The sequence below is a fragment of the Eretmochelys imbricata genome, chromosome 22 (genome assembly GCF_965152235.1).
Source record: "Eretmochelys imbricata isolate rEreImb1 chromosome 22, rEreImb1.hap1, whole genome shotgun sequence".
In the NCBI taxonomy this organism is placed as follows: domain Eukaryota; kingdom Metazoa; phylum Chordata; order Testudines; family Cheloniidae; genus Eretmochelys; species Eretmochelys imbricata.
In genome coordinates, this window is record NC_135593.1 from 173,854 (window position 1) to 197,785 (window position 23,932).

The window sequence follows — 23,932 nt, forward strand, 5'->3', positions numbered from 1 at the left end:
AATATGAGATATCTAAAGTAGAGCAAAGACATAGGTAATATATAAATTACAGCTATCACACTTTGCCATTCTAATCACAGTCTTGCCAGCCTGAAGCATTCAAAAAGTGTGTCAGGCTCCCCAGAATCATGAGATTGGCTGAAACATCTTTTTAAATATTGTGTCATTTTCTTTGCCTTCTGGTTTCCCAGCTTTTGGGGTGTTCTTGTTTCCAATTTTCAATCTTTGCTACACAAATGTGAAGGCTGGAAATGTATCTGTAGTATAATCTGAGGGTGCCTTGCAATCTACCTACTCCAGCTGCTGGGACTTTAAGAAAAACACCAAGTGCTGCGAGACTCACAATAAAATGATGAGAGAGGACAAGACTGACTTGCTTAGCATTATACTGGTGACAGGAGTTTCCCGACCCTCTTACATGCCTGTCTCTGTAACTCTGTGATCCTCCAGGCACACAAAAACTGGCCAACCAGGAGCCACTCTCAGGGTCACAGCAGAGCCCGCCTGTCTTAGGGCAGGTCTACACTTAAAATACTGCAGCAGAACAAATGCACCGGTGCTGCTCCGCCGCTGTAATGCTTAAGTGAAGACTCTCCTATGCCAACAGGAGAGCTTCTCCCATCAGTGTAGTTAATCCACCTCTGAGAGGCGGTAGCTATGTCCAGGGGAGAAGCTCTCCCGTCAACGTACCGCTGTCTACCCCAGGAGTTCAGTCGGTATGACTGTGTTCACTGAGGGGTGTGGATTTTTCACAGCCCTGAACGATATGGTTCTACCAATGGACGTTTATAGTGTAGACCTGGCCTAAGTTCTGACTCATTTCAGGTCATCCATCAAAGTCCTCTGTTCTTTACTTCTGAATATAAAAACCATAGTGGTGTTTCCCTCTCCCTCCAATTCCCCAGCTCAATGCTCCTATTTTGCTCTGTTTAGTTATTTGGATGCTGTAGATTCAGATGAGTAAATTCACAGAATAAAGTTTATTTCAATCTTCTGGTCTTGGACTTTGTCACAAGGGTACTAGATCTGCACGGCTCTGCCCTGAAAGGCTAGACAGACCCACCAGCAAATGCCTTGAAGGGGCTTGAAGAAAAGCAGCTGGGTAACTTTAAGCGAAAGCTCGAAAAGCAAAGCTTGAGGAAAGAGTAAATAAAATCAAAGCATCAAGCGATGCTTTCCTCGGGCAAGAAAAGAAGCAACAACATCCTCGCTGTGAAAGAAATCTGTTGGCAACTTCCAGCTGCCGAGGAACAGAAGGAAACTGGCAATAAAGTAGCCAGCTCATATGATCAACTGCAGTAATATTATGGGCTGGAACCTGGCCGCACCATGGTGCTGCAGCAGCGTTTCTTTCCCAAACCAAATTATCCCTTTTTCTTTAAGTTCACATTCGCAGTCTGAGGGGCTAGAAACCTGATCCACCACCTGAGGACAGTGGGAAGGGTCAGGGGTACAAATCTGGAGTCATTTGGTCAAGGGGTGCGTGAGATGCAGCCCTTCCCAACACGAGCTGTTTCCAAAACTGAGCTAGGCTGGAATACCAGCAGAATCCTGGCCAGGGCTGGGTGAGGGAGACTCCCAGCACACCCTGGAGCCAGCCCGGGGCTGGAAGGCAGAAGAACTCAATCTCTTCTGCAGCTGTTTCTCAGCAGTTTGTCTTGGCTGAGGCCTCACACCCTGGGGGAGGTACCTGTGCTTTGCAGATGTGGTAAGAGGCTGCAGAAGGTGAACTCAGACAAAGCTGGGACGATGTTTCATGGATTCCAAGGCCCGAAGGGGCCTCTGTGATCTTCTAGACTGATTTTCTCGTCTCCTGTGTCACACAGGCCACGGAACTTACCCCAAATAATTCCTAGAGCATCATTTTGATTTTTTTTTTCTGAATTTGATTTAAAACTTGTTAGTGACAGAGACTCTGCCTCGCCCCTTGTCAAATTGCTCCAGTGCTTAATTACTCTCACCATTAGAAACGTACACCTTCGTGCCAGGTCTCCGTCAAATACAGCAGACCCACACCTCAATCACTGAACCCCGCGGCCTTTGGAAATGAACCTCCCAGCTCAAGTAGCCCCACAGGCCAGTGGTGCATGGCCCAGCTGCACAACACTGAAACAAGGGTGCAGTCGATTCAGGCTTGGAGCATGGCCTAGACACCCAGCCTGGGACCGGGGGCAGGGGAGGTAGAGGAGAATAGGTTGGCTCTGTGCATGTCCCAGGCACACAGCAGTGCGAGCAGGCTGGGAGAGCCGACAGCCGGCCAACTTGGGGCATGGCAGACACACAGCGCTGAGAACGTGCAGAGTTGGGGCATGACACGGACATAGCACTGACTGGGGCGGGGGGAGCTGCAAACAGTCATGCCTAGTGCTTGGCAGAGACACGTGGTGCTGGAAGTGGGGTGGGAGCAGCCACGCTCTGTGCATGGTGCAGACATGCAGCGCTGAGAACACAGAATCAGCTGAGACTGGGGTGGCTGATGAGAATGGGCAGGCTCGGTGAATGACACAGACTCTGTACCTCAGTTTCCCCATCTGTAAGCTAGCTGGGCTCTTCCAGGGCAGGGCAAGGCAACCTCCTTTGGCTTGCTTGGAGGACAAGAAATAAGTTTGTGTTGTACAGGGCTCTGGTGGGGTTCCACGTTCACAATCGCCCCCTGTTGGGAAGTGAGGGGAGGGCGCGGTGGGGTGCATCAGAAAGGAGGACACTGCAGGGTTGTGCTTGGCGAGACGAATTTTGGATGATCTTCATGTGGCCTTCACTCAGAGTAGCGAGGAAGGGAAATTGCATCTTGTTGCAACATTGTATCCCTCTGCAGAGCCATCCTTGTAACCAGACGGGTCCCCAGCAGTGCTCCAGTCACTGCCCTTTTCCCACCATGGTTACATTACATGTTCTGGGCCCAGGTGGCTGCTTCTCCGAGGCCCCCTCAATCTGTCCCAGGATGCCCCCTCCTGCAGCTGGAATAGACAAGGGAGCTGGGAGACTCTGTGTAACCCCTTACCTGTACAAGGCAGGGGTCCCAGTACCAGTTCCCTTCACATACACTTTCCTGGGCCATTGGTCTTGTGCCCTGACCTGGGCTGAATCTCTTTCTAAAGGGGAAAAAGGAGCTCTGTCTGCACGGTCCATTGAGTCCCTGACCTCTCCGCTGAGCCTCGCACAGAGGGGCACGATCAGTGGAGAGTTTGCTGGTTACCTCGGCGTGTGATGGAGATGTCTACACCCCGAGAACCAGGCTGAGATCCCAGCGCATTTCATGCAGCCCCCTGAGCAGCTCCCCAATGGACTTTCAGCCACTGGCCACATGGATTTGGGTTATTAAACTGAAACAGACCAGCCAGAAAGAAGCATCTTTACTTGGTCCCAACCCCAAGGCTTTGACACTCACTTTGTTTCTCCCCAGAACAAGGGGTTGGGGGATGGCTGAATCTTTCTCAGGTGCCTCTCTGAAGGGAATCCAGAGAGAACTAGGTCAGATGTAAGTCGAGCAGGGGAAAAGAGGGGAGGTGGGCAGTGGGGCCAGGAAGATGAGCCCAGGAAACTCCTGTTTACAGATTGGCCTTAAGATGTTTGTTTGGGCCTGCGGAGCTATGTCTTGCTGCCCCATGGCTGTTCACTATTGCTTAGTCTTTCTAAGGCTGCTCTGCAGAGGGATGGACTAATGATTTTGCATCTGCCCACACAGTGCTCACTAGGGCCTCACTGGTGTAACTGTTCTCTCTTTTCCCCTGGCTTTCTAATGAGTTTGTCTTTTAAAAATGCTAGCATCCTAATGGGGATTTTCTGAGCTGTAGCTGACACTAGAGATTGACAACATTAGCTCCAGCATTTAGTCAAGCTTGTCCCTGTGAATTTCACACCACTCCTAGGGCATGCTGGGTTACAATTCTTACCATAGCCTGCAGGGGCTGTAACTTTAACTATGGCCTGATTCCAGCTCAGCAAATGTGAGTCTCTTCCAGGGTGTAGGGAAAGCCCAGTGTTTACTGCATACGGAGTTTGCGTCCCCAGCAGAGGTTGCATGGGATCCAGGAACAGCTCACCCTCACCTTAACCTGTCTACGGATCAGAAAAGTGTCAGACATGAACACACACGACAGGGCCTGCCCAACAATTCTGAGAGATTTAATTCTGCTGTGTGCACTGGGCTCTGAAGGATTCCTGGCAGGGAAACATCACTGGGAGATGGAGGTGGGGAATAGGGAAAGCTGGACCATTGGTGTGGCCAGAACATCAGTGAAGAGAAAGAGATGGTTCTGTGTAAAACCTGAAGAGGGCATCTGGGCTCTGAGATTCTGCTGGAAGCAATTCCAGGCTCTCACCTACCCACGGACCTCTGTGACTCTGAGCATAAGACTCACAAAGATCAGGGTTTATCAGGGCAAGTGGCACTTTACGATGCTGATAACAAGACCCCAATCTTCATGTTCAATTATTCTTTCACTGAGAAAATCTTCCCTTTCTTTTCTCTTCAGCCTCCGAGATCATATCTTAAAACTGTGCCCCTGAAAGCCAATAAATGGATTTCATTGGGTGTCATTTTTTCCTTACTGTTTACACAAGTCTCCAAGTTACTAAACTGGAAAGAGAAAGGATTTGAGCAACGTTAAAAGAAAGACTCAGATTCACAAAGGGACTTAAACAACTAAGACCTGGTCTACACTACAGAGTTAGGTCGAAGTCTGGCAGCTTAAACGCCGACCTAATAATGTCAGCGTCCAGACTACAGTGTACCTCCCACCGACCTAACTCGCCTGCTGCGTCGACTGAATAACTCCCCCTCCAAGAGAGGTGCGGCGCTTACGTCGACATAGTTAGGTCAACGCAGTGTATATGCTGCATTGCCTACATCAGCTTAAGTGGCCTCCAGGAGGTGTCCAACAATGCCCCATTGTGACCCACTCTGGTCACTGTTTTGAACTCCGCTGCCCATCAGCCAGGGTCACAGGAACAAGCCCCTCCTGTTTAAGGACTGGGAGTTTTTGAAATTCCATTTCCTCTTTGCTCTGCATGGAGAGCTCACCTAGCAACTGCCCAGCTGAGCAGGCTCCAGGCTCCCAATGCTCTGCTGCCGGCACCACTCAGGGGGTGGTAGATCTCCTGGGTCTGTGGGGAGAAGAGGCTGTGCAGGCCGGGCTCTGATCCAGCCTAGAAATGTGGACGTCTATGAGCAGATTGCTCGGAGCGTGGGGGAGAAGGGCTAGAAGAGGGTCCCGCAGCACTGCCATGTGACAGCCACGGGCTGCGCCAGGCGTACCAGGAGGCGAGGGAGGGAAGCAGTCGATCTGATGCGGCTCCACAGACATGCTGCTTTGACAAGGAGCTGCGCGCTGTCCTCTGCGGTGATGCCGTGCCACCCCCGAGCCCCATGGGTACCGGAGGAGTTGGAGTCATGGGCCACCGCAGCCAACCCTGAGGATGAGAATGGGAGACAGGCGAACAGGGGGTTGATTTTCAGATTCAGGGCTTAAATTCAGCTGGAGCTGTCCGGAGTGGAGCTCTAGTAAATATTTTCAACCCTGATGGAGTTTTTATCGCATATTGGAGGAGGGCATGGGGGGCTCCGCGAAATACACTACAAGAATGTAAACCCTGATCAGATTAAACTCTGTGTTCTAATCTGTAATGGACTGAGACTAATAAGAAATAACACCGCCTTCATTCTGGGGTTTACAAACACTTGCCCTGAGGTTTAATGCTGTAGAACATGTTTCCCAATCACAGAGGTACTTTATTTGTGTCCAGATTTAAAATAGAAATGTCAGACTCCTAGCAAATGGTGACAGGAATGCCCCCATCTGTCATAATGCGCTGCCCCTGGACCAGAGCATGAGGAAAGGGAGAGGTAGCACTACTGTGATAGGGGAACCCCCATCATCGCGCTCTGTTACCCCTGGGCCAGGAGATGGGGAAAGGTGACAGGTAGCAAATTGCGATGGGAATGCTCCCTCTGGACGGCAGGATGGGGAAAGGCAAAGGCAGCAAATTGTTTCATGGCAGTAAAAGGGAGAATAGAGATGTCAGTAGCAACTACAGGTTGCAAATTGTGCAGGCAGCAGTTCGTAGTGTTGAACTAACAACTTAAAATGCCTTGTTCAAAAATTTTAAGTAACACTTAACTTTCAAATGCCTGAACAGCAAATGTAACTTTTCTTGTCTGCAGAGTGAACATTGGCATTTTTATCTGTTTGAATAATCAAAGTGGTGCTTTCCGTGCCTTCTGGGCTGCAAAGATTTGAACTGCTTCCTGCTGAAGGTCCACCGTCTGGGCCAGCTCATGCTCTATTGAGATGGTTGCAAGGCCGACCAGCCTCTCCTGTGTCATTGTGGAGCACAGATGTGTTTTTATTAACTGCAGCTTGGAGAAGCTGCGTTCTCCACTGGCAACTGCTACAGGAAGTGTTAGAAGTATGCGCAGAGCAACAAAAGCATTTGGAAAGAGGTGGGTCATCTTCTTTGTGCACATATATTCCAGGACAGCCTTTGGAGTTGATCCTGCTGAAATGTATCTTGAAAGGGCTTTCAGTTCATCACCTAAATCACTCGCATCAATATCGCGCATGTCATCATGTGTCAACACTGTCTTTAGTGCCCTGCATTGCTGGTGTAGGTCTTCTTCAGGTACAGTGAGGAGTTTTGGAATATCATACAACATCCCAAACTTACTGCTGTGTTCCTTGAGTTGCATGAAATGTTCTTCAACTGACTGTATTGCACAATCTAGCACCTGGTTAAAGAATTCAACTTTGAATTGTTGTTTGGGGTCTCTGATGGGATTATCCCGTGCCTCGTCATCAAAATGTCTTCTTCTGCGGTGACTCTTGTATCCTTGAATGGGTGGGAAAAAAGCTTCAGTGTCAAGTTCCTCTAACAACTTCTCTGCACTTTTCAAACATTTTGAAATCCCTCATCTGAGCGGTAAAACTGTAGGTATGACTTTGCTTTGTCCAGTTGTTCCATTGCTCCAGATATGTCAAGGTCAACACCTTGGAGTTGAAGGGTTCATGTAGCGTTCATGCACCTGGAAACAGTCATGGCACACCCTGACTGTTGTGTAGGAGCAATGCACACATTGCTCTGTTCTGTCCAAGGACATGGACCATGAAAACATGGACCATCTGGGAAGTCAAAATAAGGACATCAGCCGTGGGAAGCTTCCTCGGCCGAAGCTCAAGGCCTGAGAATAAAGATTGTAGTAGATAGAGGCTAGTAAATAGGAATATTAATCAAAGTCATATTATTTCCTTTGTTGATGCCTTTTGCGGTCGGTTGGGGTATGTGATGCGCAGGGGGGGGAGAGAAATAAAAGAGGTGGGAAAGCTGACAGGGGCGATCCCATCAGCAGACCAGCCTGCTTGCTTGCCTAAAGCCGTGTCCTGTCTTATATTGAACCGCCACAGGAGTCTCTTGCTTACAACATTTATTTCAAACATTATGTCATGCCACAACACTAAGCTACACAGAAATTTGAAGTTATGTATGTTTCTGGTGATTCCATTTCCCTCTGCCACTGTTCTCCCGCAAACAGTTCCTGTCATAGCATTATCCTCCAGAATAGCAACTATGGCATCATCTATCTTCCCAATTTGGTGTTTGATAGGCTTTATCGCCTCCACTCGACTTTCCTATTGTATGGCTGTCACGGAGTCCCTGGGTGATGCTCTGGAACTGCTCCCTACGAAGCCAGTCAGGACTCTGGGGAAGTCTCCTTTCTGGGAGCAGACTGTCTGCAGGACACACAGCTCACACAGCTTCCACCTTCCTGCATCTGACCTCAGAGCATTCAGCATCCTCTGCCACTCCGTGCGCTTCCCACAGCGAGTCCGCCCAGGCAGGCTCCTGGGGAAGCCAGAGGGTCCTGCACTCCAACTCCGCAGTCAGATGTGACTCTCAGCCAGCCAGTAAAACAGAGGTTTATTAGATGACAGGAACATGGTCTAACACAGAGCTTGTAGGTGCAGAGAACAGGACCCCTCAGCTGGGTCCATTTTGGGGGGCAGTGAGCCAGACAACCACGTCTGTACTTCACTCCATGTCCCCAGCCAGCCTCAAAACTGAAACTCTCTCCAGCCCCTCCTCTTCTGGGCTTTGTCCATTTCCCGGGCCAGGAGGTCACCTGATTCCTTTGTTCTCCAACCCTTTAGTTCTCACCTGGCGGGGGGAAGGGCCCAGGCCATCAGTTGCCAGGAAACAGGGTGTTGGCCATTCTCTGTGTCCAGACCCCTGCACATACCTGCCCTCTAGGGCTCTGCAACGATCATATGCCCTTATCCCACCACCTAGATACTTAAGAACTGCCTAGGGGAAACTGAGGCTCCCCCACAATATTCAGAGGAAACACTACAAATAGTCCCGCTTCGTCACAGTGGCACACTGTGGTTTCAGTATCAGAGAGGATGTTCCCAGATGTTGCTTCAAAATTTGCCATCGATGAGTTGATGCCGAGAAAAATACATAGACGCTTTGAATTACATTAAAAAATTCAGCAGCCTCACTAGAAGCTGATGCTGCATCACTGACCACCAAGTTCAATGAATAAGAACTGCATGGGACAAAAAAAGCTTGAGGGTTTTACTCTCGGATCCGTGTCTGTACTCCTCTGTTCTTTCCTCTCATGTTGGCACCATTATCGTAGCCCTGACCTCTCATGTCAGCTATCGCAATTCCCGTATCTTCCAGCTTTTTAAGAAGCACATCTGTCATACCAGCTCCTGTGGTATCATCAATGTCAATAAATTCTAGAAAATGCTCTCTGACAGTCACCATTGCAGGGACATTTTCACTAGGTTCTGTTGTTGTTACAAAACGCACCATTAAAGTCATTTGTTCTGTATGGCTGATGTCAGGTGTGCAGTCCAGAATAACAGAGTAATATCTTGCTGACTTCAGATCTGCCACCATCTTCTGTTTGACTTTTGTTGCCAGTAACTGTATGATCTCATGTTGAATTGTTTTTCCAAGGTAGTGGTGTGTACACGTTTCTTGGGTGGTGACTCTTCTTAGCTGCTCCTGGAATACAGCATCAAACTCAGCCATCAGCTCCACAATTTTAAGATCAGTTAAGGTTAATTTCCATTGTTTGGCACATACAGCTGATCTGAAGTGCCACGCAGTGCTAGGTTTTGGGTAGCAAGCATTCTCACAATGGCAATGAGCCTTTTCACAACATTTTGCCAGTAAAGACATTCTGATGCAATCTTCTCTTGATGCTGATCATCTATGGTGGCCTTTAACCTTAGTCTCATCTCATGCTCTTTCCACCTATGGAATGCTCTCTGGTGATTTGCTGCCTTCTCATGGCATGCCAGATTTCTAGCCAGATTTTTCCAGTCCTTTGTTTCTGCAGAACCCAATGTGGCTGGAACATGAGACGGGAAGAGTTTGCAACAAAACCAGTATGCAGCATTCTGGGTTTTTGAGTACATAAGCCATGGCCTCTCCACTTTGTCACCATTGGGGATTTCACACCAGTAAAGTGTTGGATGGCAACTTCTCTTTTCATTGTCTTTGGGGAACATGAAGTTTTTCACTTGTTGAGGCCAATGCAGTACAAGGAAGTCCCTCGGGTTACTGCTCAAGTGGGTCCACAGTCCTGGATCATCTAGACTTAAGGAACTTAAGCAGGAGCTGTTTCTTGTGCCTCCACCACACTCTTCTCTGATCTACACTTTTCTTCAGGAATGTGCATGGTTACATCCATTTGAGATGGAGATATGGATGCTGCAGTAGCTGCCAGGTCACCTGCACTCCGACTAACTGGAAGATCAGGCATCTCCTCACCACTCACATCCTCACTGGAGCCGGAAGGCTCACCGTGAACATTTGTGTCTGTGTATCTCAGGAGAGCTCCTTCCTGCTTAGATAGAAAAGCTTCCTTTGCTTTCTTTCTTTTTCTGAGTGCTGCCCCAGAGGGGCGTTTTCTTCTTTCACTCATGACTGCTGTTCTGTGCCAGCTATAGTGGCTCTCAACACTCAGTTGAAGGGGACAAATAAGCAGGCTGGTAACAGGCCTGAGTGAGGGAAGATATCAGCATCTTAAGGGCCTAACTGGCTCCTACTGCTTCAGTTGACTGCTTGTTCTCCCCAGGTGGGTTCAGGGAAGCAGCAGGAAACAGGAAGCTGCCTGAGAAGCTGGGGTTAATCAGTCCAGGCTCCTGGGGGTGCTAGAGAGGTACATAAGAGGCTCCTTCTCCTCTTTCTCCCTGCAGCTCCTGCTGCTTTCTGCTATTCCCTCTCACCTTTTCTCCTGCCTGCCTGTTAGGTCTCTTGTGCCCTCCTTCCTCCAGCACAGCACTCCCCCATCTCTGGGCATCTCGAGCAGAGAATACAGATGCACCAGCAGCAGACACAGTTTTCTACGCTCTGGGTCCTAGTGGTGCCTCCCCACAGCCTGGCACCTGAGGCGGCCGCCTCAGTTCCCCTCATGGTCAGGCCAGCCCTGCACCCTGCCCACCTCCCATCCAGGGCTTAATTTGTGCCCCAGCTTGCGGGGTCTGAGGAAGGCTGCTGTGTAAAGTGATATTTGGATGTTTGTTAATCACTTTTCGCTGCCTCCCAGCTCGCTAGCAAGTCTCCTGCTGTGAGACGTGTTATTAACAAACGTACAAACATCACTTTTCACAGCAGCAGACTTACTCGCTAGCAAGTCTTTAAAAAAGCAACCAAAAAAGCAAAAGAAACAACAATTAAACAGAGACAAGAACATGCAAAGCACCTTACTTGTGTTTCTATTTGGTGTAGGTCCAGTAAAGAATAGAGGCAACTGTACATTATTTTTATTATTGAGTATGAAAACAACCCTACATCAATAAATTGCAATGATTTGGGCATGGATAAGGGCAGATTTATTTATTCCTAAAGTTAATTAAGTATTTTAGACCAAATTGTCAGAGTGGCCACCAGTGGTAGTTGGTGGCCATGCTGTGAGGCCACCAAAACATTTGTTGTGAGAACCCCTGCACCAGAGAGCTAACTGGGGCACGGCTGCATCAGTGGCCATGACCTAAGAGTGCTATTGAATATCTTGATTTATTTTTGGCCTAGCACTTAACTCAGTGGCACTGGTCTGTTTCCATGGCTGCAGCAGATCAATTCCAACATTTCAGGGGATTTTCTAGGTGGCCATCAGGAGAAGGCGGATGATTTTGGTGACAATTGGAAAATGATGAGGGGGAAACAGGTGACAAACCAGTGGGCAGAGCACCAGTCCCTGACCCAGAGCAAGAGGAGCTTCGCTGCTGACATCCAGGTGCCCGATGGGGAGCTGCAGTCAGTGCCCACAGGGGGGAGCCAGCCAGGACATGGGCAGAGGGGATCCCTGAGAGGGGGCAGACAGGAGGGACGTTTAAATAGAGCCCAGGGGTGGGTTCATCTGGACCTACAGGTAACCAGAGGAACCCAGGGGCAAAGCTCTGACAGCTCCATGACCCGAGTGAGGGGAGCAGAGCTGGGAGCCCAGGGCTGGTCGCCAGTGAGCCTGGTGTGGAGAGAAGAGACCAGCTCTGACCACCTGCTCCCTGTGCCAGTCTGTTACCAGAGCGGATCACACAGAGTGTCCCCGGCTCCCGTCACCCCTGGATCCTCTGGAACTACCTGGAGTCTCCCTAGAAACCCCCCTTCTCCCCCCGCCCCGGGATCTGCACGTCTCCTTTCTGTCCCCCCAGTGATCCTGTGGCTTCTAGGCAGGACGCCTACATAGGACTGGGAGAAGCTGCCCCTCCCCAGGGGAGGTGGGGCCCCAGGGGGCAGGGTCTGGGGCAGGGGGCTGCGTTGGTCGCTAGGACCCAGGAGCGGCTGGGGGGCGGCTCTGGGGGGAGCGATCACGGGGCTCAGGCCCGGCCGCAGGAAGTGAGTCTCAGCCGCTGCGGGGACTCTGGCTCCCAGGCTCCCGGCGAGATCCCCGAGCCCCGGCGGCTGGTGCTGGGAGCCTGGAGCCCGGGCTGTAGCCGGGAGAGGGGAACCTCCAGCCGGGCCCTGCCCGCTGCTCCCCGGGAGCCTCCCCCAGGGCAGAGCCCCCAGCCCGGCCAGGGCCCCTTCCGTCCGGGCCCCTGCCCTGGGGGGCCCCGCTCGGAGGGAAGGTAAGAGAGACCCGCCCCCCGTCCCGGGGTGCAGGGGGCGGGTTTGGCCCCAGGCTGCTCCCCACGGAGCTGGCTGCAATTCCCTGCCCCGGGCCCAGGAAAGCTGCCGGAGCTCCCGGTGTGCGGGGCGGGGGGAGCCCGGCCGGGCCGCGCTGGGGCAACACGTGGGGGCAGCCGGGAGGGGTCTGGAGAATCCTAGACTCTCAGGGTTGTCGGGAGCTCCGGAGGGCATCTAGTCCAGCCCCCTGCTCAAAGCAGGCCCGATCCCCAACTAAACCATCCCAGCCGGGGCTTTGTGGGGTGTAGATAAGGGGAATTGAAGGGGGGGGCAGGGATGTGTGAGGGCGCAGGAGGCGGGTTGGGGCCGCACTCGGGGCGGCACTTCTGAAGGGAGGGCACTCCCCCCCCCCCCTTGGGGCGGCAAAAAAACTAGAGCCGGCCCTGGTGCAGGGCGAGTCCAGGGCAACTCATTCATCAGGTGTTGCCACCAGAAGACTCCAGCTCTTGCTAAGCGGGAGGAGGAGGCTGCTGGTGTGTGTCTCTCTGCTCAGGATACAGCTCTGGAGTTGAGCTGCCTGGATCAGAAGCTGCCTCCTGCATTTTGACCTGGGAACCCAAACTGAGAAGCTGCTGCTTATCCAGCAGAGGAGCGACCTTTGTTAAACCCCCTCAGTGCCCCGCTCGGGTGGGGACTTTCTCCGGTGCCTGGAACCAGCCCCGGGGCAGCCCCAGGCTCTGCTGACACCAGCCCCTGAGCCGGAGCCTGCAGGTGAGGGGAGAGACCTGGGGCAAAGTGCTGGGGTGGGTGTAGTATGAGAAACTGCTCCCTGTAGGAATTTGCTACATGTAGCAGACAAGTCCTACTTTGCTAAAAACTGTAGCAAATTTCTACAGATAGATAGCAGTTCCTCACACCCTATAGTGTGAGAAACTGCTATCTGTAGAAATTAGCTAAGTCAGCTAGCTACTCACCTTTCCTGTCTTCTGGGACAGAGGTAGCAAATTGTTAACAGTAGCAGTTACTCATACCTAAGAACATTGTTCTTATGGGCTGACTTGTCGTAATTTGCTGAAACTTGACAGTGGCAAGGGATGGAAGCATAAAGTCGTCGGCTTCCAAACGATCCTGCCTGGTGTACAGATGTATCAATTACCTCTTAATAGAGGATTGTAAAAAATAGGGAGGTCATTGAAACACCACTCATTTTGCAGCGTCACTTGCTGTGCTAACAATGTAGCATCCTGATATTGATATTTCCGTGCAACTGTGGGTTGGATTCATTGTAGTGGGACGCGGGACACATGGAGGATAATTTAAACTCTGGGCTGGTGCGATCTCTGACCGTGACCGTTCATCAGCTGAGCGGGCAGGCCCAGGCAGCAATGCCCTTGTCCTGGTGCCTTGACTGAGAAAGGTTCTGATCCAAGGGAGGGTAGATTCCCGCCAGCTCCTGGGGTAATGTCTCACTGGCGATGAAAGGGCTTGTTCAGACAGAGATTTTGAAATCTGTAGGGTAAAGATGAGCCAGATGGGTTTGTCTTCATGCAGGTGTATTTTAGTCTCTGGGGGCTGGGTAGAAAGGAGAGAGAAATATGTTGGATTTCCTGTTTCCCTTACTGAGGACAATCTATGCTCCCCTGACATTTTTCCTGGCAGAAACAATTCCTATCTATTTGTTACAGGGTCAAAATATGGCTGCCATCACACAGAGCCATTAGTGGTGGTGGAGGTGAGAAGAGGGCCAAGAAGTCCTTTCCCTCCCCAAACACTCCCATGCATGTGGAAGCCGCAATGTTGCTGCTGCCGAAATACCCTGATGGCAAACGGGTGGGGGCAGAAGGCACTGCCAGCTGTCCTGAGCAGCCCAGAGGAGCCATGCACTGTGTGGAGTGTATGCTGCTACACCTATTCTGTACTGGTGAGGGCAACCCTCACTCCCCAGTGCTCCTGGTGGCCCCAGGGCTTCCCCTGGCTTCCACCAGCACAAACACCGCACCTACCACCATTGCTCGAAGATGTATCACCTTCTGCCCCTCTGGAGGGAGGGGGGAAGACCGATGACCGGTGAGATTGTTAGGGTGAAGGTGGGCTGTATGGCACCCTAGTAAAAACTGAAAAATATTTCACAACCATTTTATTAGATTTAGCTCATTTTTAAATCCTCACACAAATTAAAGTTTGCTATACAAGCCTACTGTGCAAACTCTGTTAATGAACTTCTCAAATGCAGGGCATTCATTTTTGGAGGCTTCTCATGTGTCAGATACTTCCTTCCTTCAAGGTATGCTCATGATCAGATAGAAGACAACTTCTTTCAGAACACACAATTCTATTCAATGAGGAACAAGAACACTCAGCTGTAGCTCTTGTGACTGAGAGTAGGAAGAGGTGAATTCCTACTTCTTTCATCCCAGGAAACACAGCACAAAAATTGGGTCGAACCATTAGTGATGATGATGATGAAGAAGTTGAAATCAAATCTTCGTTTGTTCATCATGTGATATTCCACTCTGTGTTCATATTCTCTATTCTGTCCTGATCACATGGCAGCCCCGTTGCTGGGAGTGCCTCACTCCACTCAACTGTCGGTGTTTTATAAGACAGGCATCTGTAAAAGCAACGTAGAGGTTGATAGAATCCAAAAGTTGTTGTAGAGATGTAAGAATCAAGTCAATGTACTGTACTTGTCAGCTGGACAGTGCACTTAACATTGGCCCCCAGTTTGTACAATGTGGTAACTCTTGCTTAAAGAGAAAGTGTGATGTGACAGCCATGTTTGTTCGCATAAACTGTGGTGTGTCTCCAGCATTCTTAACACCTCTCTAAATTCTTCTCAAATTAGCTTTGGCAATGACTGGCTTATGAGGCTTTCTGCATGTCGATGCAGTCTAGAGGATTGGTGTTTTGCAGCCTTTTCACATAGTTTGTCAGCATTGGCTTTGCTGGTCAGTCTGGCAAACCAAGCTCCTCCACTTTTACTTTATAAATCCATGGAACACTCACATCTTGAATACTGTGTGCAAAGGTACAGAGAAGGTAACTAAAATGATGAGGAGTATGGAACAGCTTCCATGGGAGGAGAGATTAAAAAGACTGGACTTTTCAGCCTGAAAAAGAGAGGACTAAGAGGGAATATGATAGAGGTCTATAAAATCTTGACTGGTGTGGAGAAAGTGAATAAGCTCCCTCATGTAACCCAGAACAAGGGGTCACCAGTAACATTAATAGGCAGCAGGTTTAAAACAAACAAAAGGAAGGACTTCTTCACACAACGCACAGTCAACCTCTGGAACTGTTTGCCGGGATGGGGGGGCGGGGGGAGAGGTTGTGAAGGCCAAAACTAGAACAGGATTCAAAAGAGACCGAGATCAGTTCATGGAGGATGTGTCCATCAATGGCTATTAGCCAGGATGGGCAGGGATGCAACCCCATGCTCTGAGAGCCTCTAGTTTTCCAGAAACTGGGAGTGGACGGCAGGGGATGGTCACTCAATAATTGCCTGTTCTGTTCATTCCCTTTGAAGCCTCTGGAGTTGGCCACTGACAGAAGACTGAGTACTGGGCTAGATGGACCCTTGGTCTGACCCAATCTGGCCGTTCTTACGTTCTTGTGCAAAAATTAATTATAATAAAAATGTTTAGTACAGAAACTCCCAACACCAGCCAAAATTGATCACTTGGGCACCGCAGCTCTGTCTGCTGGATACCTCGGCAGAGTAGGTGAGTTCATGTAAATACAGTCTGGTCCTGAAGCCTTCCCCCTACCCCTGGCTCATCACTCGCTGCCAGGGGAGCTCATTCACACCTTGCTTACAAATCATCATTTTAAATGATAAGGTTGGCCAACATTGCCGAAACCAATGTGCCGACGTTGTCAGAAAAAACAATGGCTGTGTGAGGAAGCCAGTCTTTGTTCAGACTTTTCAAACCTATTATACTTTCAGGTACAAGTATTTGATCATACACTGTATGTGTATTTTAAAGTGTGCATTAATGTTTCAATTTCTATTCCAATTTCCAACCAATGACTAAATTGGCAACACTGCGGGTAACTGGTTGATCACTGCGGGGCGGGGAAAGAATGGGCGGGGGGGAGGGGGGGAAGGGAAGTCCCTGTTTCACTGAATTAAGTCTCCTGCAGCACCTTAGTAGGTTACATCAGACAGAGAGGAGCTCCAGTGGCTAGTCATTGGGATACTTGTGCCCTTAAGAACCCAGCCCTGGGAAACCCATGCTGACAGGAGCTGTCTGTGAGAGGAGAAATAAAAAAGACCCTCTCCCCCCCACACACCCTATTTTTGGAAACACTGGTGTCTCAGTCCACCGGGGTAACTCTTACCCCGTCTGCCCCTGCCTCTGCCAGGGTTTTACCCTCTGTCACCTTCTGGCAGCGCCTTACCCCTGGGCTTAACCCCAGCTCCTTCCCCCCAATCCCTGATTTTGCCCTTCAGCCCCTATCCTAACCCTGCTTCCAGCTGCTTGACCCTCCTGACCAATGAATTTTTGCCCCCTGCTCAGAATCTGGCCAACACCTCCCTCCTCCGATTTGCCCCCTTTCCTCCTTTTTAACCCCTGTAAAAACAGTCTGCAGAATCTTATCTTATGGGTAATAAGGGCAGGGTGAAGGGCAGTGACTTCAGCAGATGTTACTGAGTGTGCTCAGTTCACGTCAGCATGCTCAGTGCACCCTAAGTAGCAAATTCCTACAGGGAGCAGTTTCTGCTCCTCCACATGGCAGGAAAGTGACTCTGCACAAAGGGCCCCTTTCAGGGACCTGCTGGCGAGTTTGAAGTACAGGAGGGAGGGGCTCCCCGTGTGTCTGTGAGTCCCAGAGCTGCTGTCCTCATGGATACTGCTAGGGTTCAAACCCCTGTTAGCAGTGTCAGTGGCTGATCTCCCTAAGGAGAGCAAAGGCCCACGTCAATGGAGCAGTCACCAGTTCTCCAGGGAGAGGGAAGATGATAAAAAGGAAGAGTGGAGAGACTGGAAGGAGCAGCAGGAAGAGAAGTTCCCAGATCTGCCCAGATCCATTCCCTGCATTATCCCAGGCAGACTGACTCTCCTGAGCACAAGGAAAGGAGCTGAGAGAGGAAAAGCCAGTTGCTGACTGCCTGGAATCACTGCGTTGCTTGTAGAGTGGAGGGACAGGCGCTGCCTTTGGGGACAGTGTCAGAGGGAATCCCCAAAAGTGGCTTTTCTGGTTCTGCTCTTTTTCCAGCATTTGGCTCAGAGACACTGTTACAGGGAGAGTTTCAAAGTGTCCCGGTGGGTTCAGTTCTGCTGGGAGGGGGCTGGCCTGGGTGGTAATAACCTAACTGGGTTTCTTCCCAGCATGGCAAAGTCCAGAGCGTCTGACTCAAGGGAAAGAGTCTGGGGGGGGGGAATCGGGGTGCGAAATGGACTCAAGCCCCTTTTGAAACCCCCCCATCGCCCCTCTCACCCTGACAGGCTGAGGAATCACGTCCAGATTTTGCTCCAGATCAACCCATCTTCCAGGAGAAAGGGAAGGAAAATGGCCATGATGGAGCCAGCTCAGGTAGGGGATTTTAAGGGAGCTGCTGGGGGGAGGAGAGGAAGGGAGAGGCAGGGAGGAAACAGGGTGTGATAAACCTGCTGTTAGGGGGCTTATTCCTTCACCCACTTACTTCCCTGGTCCTTCTCGCATGAACAGAGACCAACAATACCCGAAGTCCAAAGGTGCAAACAATTCAATGTTTATTGGGGTGAACTTCCAGCAAGCATGCTTCCAGTTTCCTTCTTTAGTGTCCCCCTTCCCAGCTCTGACACCACAGAGCCTTGCCTGTGTCCCTGTTCCCATTCCTGCCCTTAGCCAAACATGATTGCAGTTTCCCCACCCCTCCACACTCACTTCCTGATTGACTGCAGACTAGATAGTAAAACTTGAGTTCTGCTTAGCTATACCTTAACCAATCATTTTCCTGAAATTTAACGAAGCAATCCTAACATATTGTAACATGATTATGTAACCAATTATATCGTGCCACCTTAATTAGTTTACACCCAGCAAAATGAATTATACAGCAGACGAAACAATCTCAGAACCAGACAGAGACCATGCAAATAAACAATAGCAAAGTGGGAACTATAATGACAAAACAATAGAGAAGTGAGGATTTCACATCCCAGCTATTGATAAGTGGGTTCTTGCCAGACAGGATGCTATCAAACTAAGTTTCCTTTTACATTTTGTAGGCACTTCCCTTTCTCTGGAGGCGATGGGCACTATCAGGACAGGATTGTATTCCTAACAGCCCAATAGCACCTTATTTCAATGTGACTAGGTTGAAATGTGAGGAGGTGACCGGTCGCTTCCTGGCTTACGGCTGCCTCTGCTGCTTAGCCAAAGGCCTTAGCCTAAGCACAGGGCCTCAGACTGTCACAGTAAGAGAGACTTCCACCCGCAGACAGTGATTTTGATTCTTTCTTTTATACCACTAGAACTAGCCAAGTGATAAGAATACACCTAAATTCTTAGAGTATCGGCCTTTACAGCCAGGCCTGCATATCTGCATCCTCACACCTGCTGCTTTTCTGAATAGGCCCATTGGCAGCAGGGGAACTTTCCTCATTTATGAAACAGGAAACAGGGCTTGGAACATTTTCCAGACTCCCAGTGCTGGAGCCTGACTCCACTGGCCAGAGGCTGCTGTGAAATACGAAGGGAAGCTGTCGGGATTCCTGTCCCCGGCTCAGAGCTCTGCTTCCCGTATCTGCCTGTGGCTGGCAGGCGTGTGGGAAATGAGAAGACCCTGCCCTGCTCTGTGTGCTGAGGGGACAAGGAGCTCTCACCTTCTCCCACCCCCTGAAGCCACATGGCTGCTGCAGGGTGGGAGAGGGATTCTGCTTCTCTGGCCCTCCCAGAGCTTTTTTTTCTTCCTTTCCCGTGACTAGTGGGATTGTGGCTGGAGCAGCAGGTGCTGAGTGGGGGACTTTTGTTGTTCCAGATGCCGGTGACCTTCGAGGAGGTGGCTGTGTATTTCACCCAGGGGCAGGGGGCTCTCCTGGACCCCGGTCAGAGAGCCCTCTACAGGGACGTCATGCAGGATAACTACGAGACGGTGACCTCGCTGAGTAAGCGATTCCCGTTCCCTCGGTTATTAGAAAGTGTAGGGCCTGCATTTCTGACTCTGGTTACGTTCTTCCCTGGTCAGTTAGATTGGAGGAGATTTTGTCCCATAGTCCACAGTTGCGGCGAGAGAGACTTGCATCTCTGTACCCTCTCCAATGGGACCACAGTGTCAAAACCTAATGGACATGTGAAACCATTCCCACCCACCTCCAGCTTTCAGTGGGGCAGAACTCATGAAGTGTCCTGTCTATTATTTCTCATTCACACACAGCATCTCTGTTCATCTCCCTCCTTGGGTCTAGCTCTCGCCATGGGGAGGGCTCTGGGCTCTGCAGCTTTAGAAGGAGGCAGGGGTTTAACTCTAGAGCTGTATGTTTGTCAGCAAGGCCCGCAGAATGCACAGATCCTGCAAATTCCTAGTGAGGGTGTGACAATTCCCCTCACCTCCCCAGATGTCTGCCTCTCCCAAGGGGGCTCAGTGACCATGTTCCCGTCCCCTTGGATTCCACGTTCCCCCAGCACAGCATTGGGACATGGAATGCCCTTTGTGACAGACTCTCTCTCAATCCTCCATGCACCCTGATCTGGTCTGATTTCACCCCCTGTGCAGGGTTTCCCATTCCCAAGCCTGAGCGGATCGCCCAGCTGGAACGAGGGGAAGAGTTGTGGGTCCCGGATCTCCAGGCCTCTGAGGAAAGAGAGATCCCGAGAGGCACCCGCACAGGTGAGGACTGACACAGAAACCATGTGGTGAATGAAGGAAAAAGTTGAGAATCCCAAATGTGTGGTGTGAGTAAGCGCCCTCTGTTCTTCCTCATCTCAGCCAGGGCAGGGCCGTAGTCAGCAGATATCGCTCACGCCATTCCACCCACCCTGTGAGCTGCTGGAGCTTCCTTCCCAACTTTCCTTCCCTGTGAGTGTTTGGGTGGGAAGTGGAGTCAAAATCCAATTGCTGATTCTTCACAACTTTAGTGTGTTGGGTTTTCCCTCTGTGCTATTCCTCTTTCTCCCCAGCATGATGACTCCTGTCTGGATTGTCTCTCTCCCAGCAGGTGCTAAGAGAGTGAGTGAGAGTGAAGATGGGAATCATCATGAGGACGTTCCTGGGGAAGTTGATGAATCTATTACAGGTGGTGGAGGACACAAGGATCCCACAGCCCAGCAGAGAAATCCCAATGAAGAGAAACCCTATCGGTGCCTCGACTATGGGAAAGGATTCATTCTGAGATCACACCTTGTGACACATCAGACAATCCACACAGGAGAGAAACCCCTTCAATGCTTGGACCATGGCGAAAGCTTCATTAATCGCTCAGACCTGAATAACCATGGGAGAAGCCACACAGGCGAGAAACCCTCTCAATGCCTCAAGTGCTGGAAATCTTTCTACTCAAAGTCAGCACTAATTAGACATCAGAGAACCCACACAGGAGAGAGACCCCATAAGTGCTTAGACTGTGGGAAAAGTTTCACAAAGAAATCAGGCCTTGTTACACATGGGAGAATCCACACAGGAGAGAGACCCCATAAGTGCTTAGACTGTGGGAAAAGTTTCACAAAGAAATCAGGTCTTGTTACGCATCAGAGAATCCACACCGGTGAGAGATGTTATAAATGCCTCTGCTGTGGAAATGGTTTCCTTTGGAAGTCAGACCTTATAAGACATCAGAGAATCCACACAGGTGAGAGACCCCATAAGTGCTTGGAGTGTGGGAAAAGTTTCATACAGAGATCTGCCCTTGTTTCACATCAGGCAACCCACACAGGAGAGAGACCCCATAAGTGCTTGGACTGTGGGAAAAGTTTCACAGATAAATCAGGCCTTGTTACACATCAGAGAATCCACACAGGAGGAAGATCCCATAAGTGCTTAGACTGTGGGAAAAGTTTCATATGGAGGTCAGGCCTCATTAATCATTGGAGAATCCACACAGGAGAGAGACCCCATAAGTGCTTGGACTGTGGGAAAAGTTTCATATGGAGGTCAGGCCTTGTTAATCATTGGAGAATCCACACAGGAGAGAGACCCCATAAGTGCTTGGACTGTGGGAAAAGTTTCACATGGAGATCATCCCTTGTTCATCATTGGAAAATCCACCCAGGAGAGAGACCCCATAAGTGCTTGGATTGTGGGAAAAGTTTCACACTGAGATCACACCTCATTAAGCATGGGAGAATCCACACAGCATTTAAACTTCTGTGACCCATGGCCAGAAAGGGTGAAGCAACTTGCAGGCTAATTGATCTAGGTTCAACCTTTAGAAACATGCTTCTAAGTGTGTAAATGGTATTTAGGGCCATTGCATGTTCTATAGGCTTGAGCTTTGAAATGTAAACTTGTATTCCTAGAGAATTGGAAGATGGTAACCGTAGTAGTCTCTGTTTACCTGTGTCTTGTTAGAGGTTAACAATGTAATCAAACAGTTCCTCTCTAGGGCTGTATTCTGTTAACTTGGAGATCAAAAGGAAATATTAACATTTAGATAAAAGTTAGGTGTAATAATGTCCTTGTCTGCATGTCTCTTTAAAGTTTGTGGTAAACAGTCCATGAACTACTTAATGGATAATCACCTTCTGTTAATCCCTGTAGTTAATTGCCGGTGATGTTTAGGAATTACAAGGTTATTTCAAAAGCCTATTTTTCACCCCAGGACTGCGTGCCATCGAGAGGCTGCAAAAATCTGTATAAAAACTCTTGGGACCTGATCCTTTTCTCTCAGATCTTCTCAAGCTTTATTCAGAGGGAGTTTGAGTCGTAAGACTGAGATCTCCAGTCCCATCTGGACTGCCTTGATAGTGAACTGCCCTGATTTTGACATTAGACTAGAACGGGGGTGGGCAAACTTTTTGGTCTGAGGGCCACATTGGGGTGTCAAACTGTATCGAGGGCTGGGTAGGGAAGGCTGTGCCCCCCAAATAGCCTGGCCCCTGCCCCCTATCCGCCCCTTCCCACTTCCTGCCCCCTGACTGCTCAGTTAACTCAGTTAACTCAGAACCCCTGACCCATCCACCTCACCCTGCTCCTTGTCCCCTGACCACCCCGACCCAGGACTCCTGCCCCAAATTGCCCTCCCCCGGACCCCACCCCCTATTCAACCCCCCTTTCCTGACTCCCCCCTGAGTCCTAACCACAACCGCACCCCCTGACAGGCCCCCCAGGACCCCACCCCCTATCCAACCCCACCCCGCTTCCTGTCACTGGACTGCCCCAACTCCTATCCACACCCCCACCCCCTGACAGGCCCCCCAGGACCCCACCCCCATCCAACCCCTCTCCTGCTCCCTGTCCCCGGACTGCCCCGACCCCTATCCACACCCCCACCCCCTGACAGGCCCCTCGGGACTCCCATGCGTGTCCAACCCCCCCTGTTCCTCGACCCCTGACCGCCCCACCCCAGAACCTCTGCCCCATCCAACCGTTCCCTGTCCCCTGACCACCCCCCCCGAACGTCTGTTGCCCCCACCATTGCTCCCTTACCATGGCGCTCAAAGCGGGGCCATGCCGGGAGCTTGGGGGCCTGGCAGGATGGTCCCGCAGGCCATAGTTTGCTCACATCTGGACAAGAACCTGATGAAATGATTCGAAAAAGGACCCTTCAATTCTAAAGCACCATCCCTGCAGTGAAACTGCCCTAAGGACTCTATTCATGTCTGTGTGTATAATGATCAAGACTCTCTCTTTTCTTCTTTTAATAAGTGTTACTTTAGTTAATAAGAATTGGCTGTAAGCATGTATTTGGGTAAGAACTGAAGTATTCCTTAACTTCTTGGGTAATGTATCCGATCCTTTGGGGTTGGCTGAACTTTTTAGATGATGAACAAGATTTTCAGTAATCTGCATTATATTTAACTGGGCTGTCTGGGCAGGAGCCCAAGGCTGGGTGTCTTTAATGCAGGGGTAGTCAATAGGCAGACATGAGCCAAATCTAGACAACCAGATGCTTTCGAATGGAACCCTGAAATGTTTTTATTTCTCTATTATCATTACTGTTGTGGTTTCTTTATTATTATTTTCTCTGGAGTGTGGACTTTGTCTATAGCTTGACAAGGAAATTTTGACCTTGAAAAAAAGAATTGGCTACCTGTGCTTTCAGGGAACTGTGTTTTGGCTTCTGGGTAACCAGTAAGATAGGCATAGAAGGTGTTCTGTTGCTGGTTTGGTGAATCTAAGTATTGGAATATCCACCAGTTTGGGGGATTGTCTGCCCCATGCTTTGCAGTTTGTCCTAATTGATCAAGTTCAGCGTGCTGCTCCCGGAGCATCAGGCATCTGCAAATCTGCACAGGGAAGTAACCTCTGAGATGTTCTCAGTGTGGAAAATGCTCCAAATGAATGTCCACAGTGGACATCAGAGACGCCTCCATTTCCTCATTCCCACACACATCAGGGGCATTTGGCTCCCAAGGACCCAGCTGCCCATCACTCGGGTAAGGATCCAGCAGCAGCCGAGCATCAGCTGGTCAGTGACCCTCTGGCTCTGCCTGGCCTAAGCAAACCACAGACAAAGGAGCAGAAGCCCCGATCAGCCCCTCCTCCCTGCTGCAGCCCTGGCTGCTGAGCTGATGGGCCACGGGTGGGGGAAGGGAGAGAGAGAAACTTGTCCAGCTGCTTCCTCTGCCTGGCTAAAGTTCCCCCCTCTCCCTTCCCCTCCCAGCCGGGATCTCCCTGCCATGGAGATGAGGAGAAGGACTGTCATAACCATACAGCTAAGGGTAGCCTAGAATTCCTCCTTACCTGTAAGGGGTTAAAAAGCTTAAGTAACCT

At 50.2% G+C, this 23,932-nt stretch overlaps 1 protein-coding gene and 1 pseudogene across 1 annotated transcript; both read left to right on the top strand.

The window, feature by feature from the left end:
* The first annotated feature begins 1,170 nt into the window (after nt 1-1,170).
* Nucleotides 1,171-13,487, top strand: LOC144278363 (zinc-binding protein A33-like; annotated as a pseudogene).
* A 5,648-nt stretch (nt 13,488-19,135) lies between these two features.
* On the top strand, nt 19,136-21,534 carry LOC144278364 (uncharacterized). Its single transcript, XM_077839629.1, has 3 exons — nt 19,136-19,169; nt 19,778-19,891; nt 20,220-21,534. The coding sequence occupies exons 1-3, from the start codon at nt 19,136-19,138 to the stop codon at nt 21,368-21,370; spliced, it is 1,299 nt and encodes a 432-aa protein (XP_077695755.1). The 3' UTR covers nt 21,371-21,534.
* The last annotated feature ends 2,398 nt before the right edge of the window (nt 21,535-23,932 follow it).

Bases quoted from the DNA above. Each gene is read 5' to 3' on its own strand.
- LOC144278364 (XM_077839629.1), top strand. From the start codon at position 19,136: ATGCAGGATAACTACGAGACGGTGACCTCGCTGA. The intron at 19,170-19,777 runs GTAAGCGATTCC...CCCCCTGTGCAG, and splicing joins CGAGACGGTGACCTCGCTGA to GGTTTCCCATTCCCAAGCCT. The intron at 19,892-20,219 runs GTGAGGACTGAC...CTCTCCCAGCAG, and splicing joins CCCGAGAGGCACCCGCACAG to GTGCTAAGAGAGTGAGTGAG.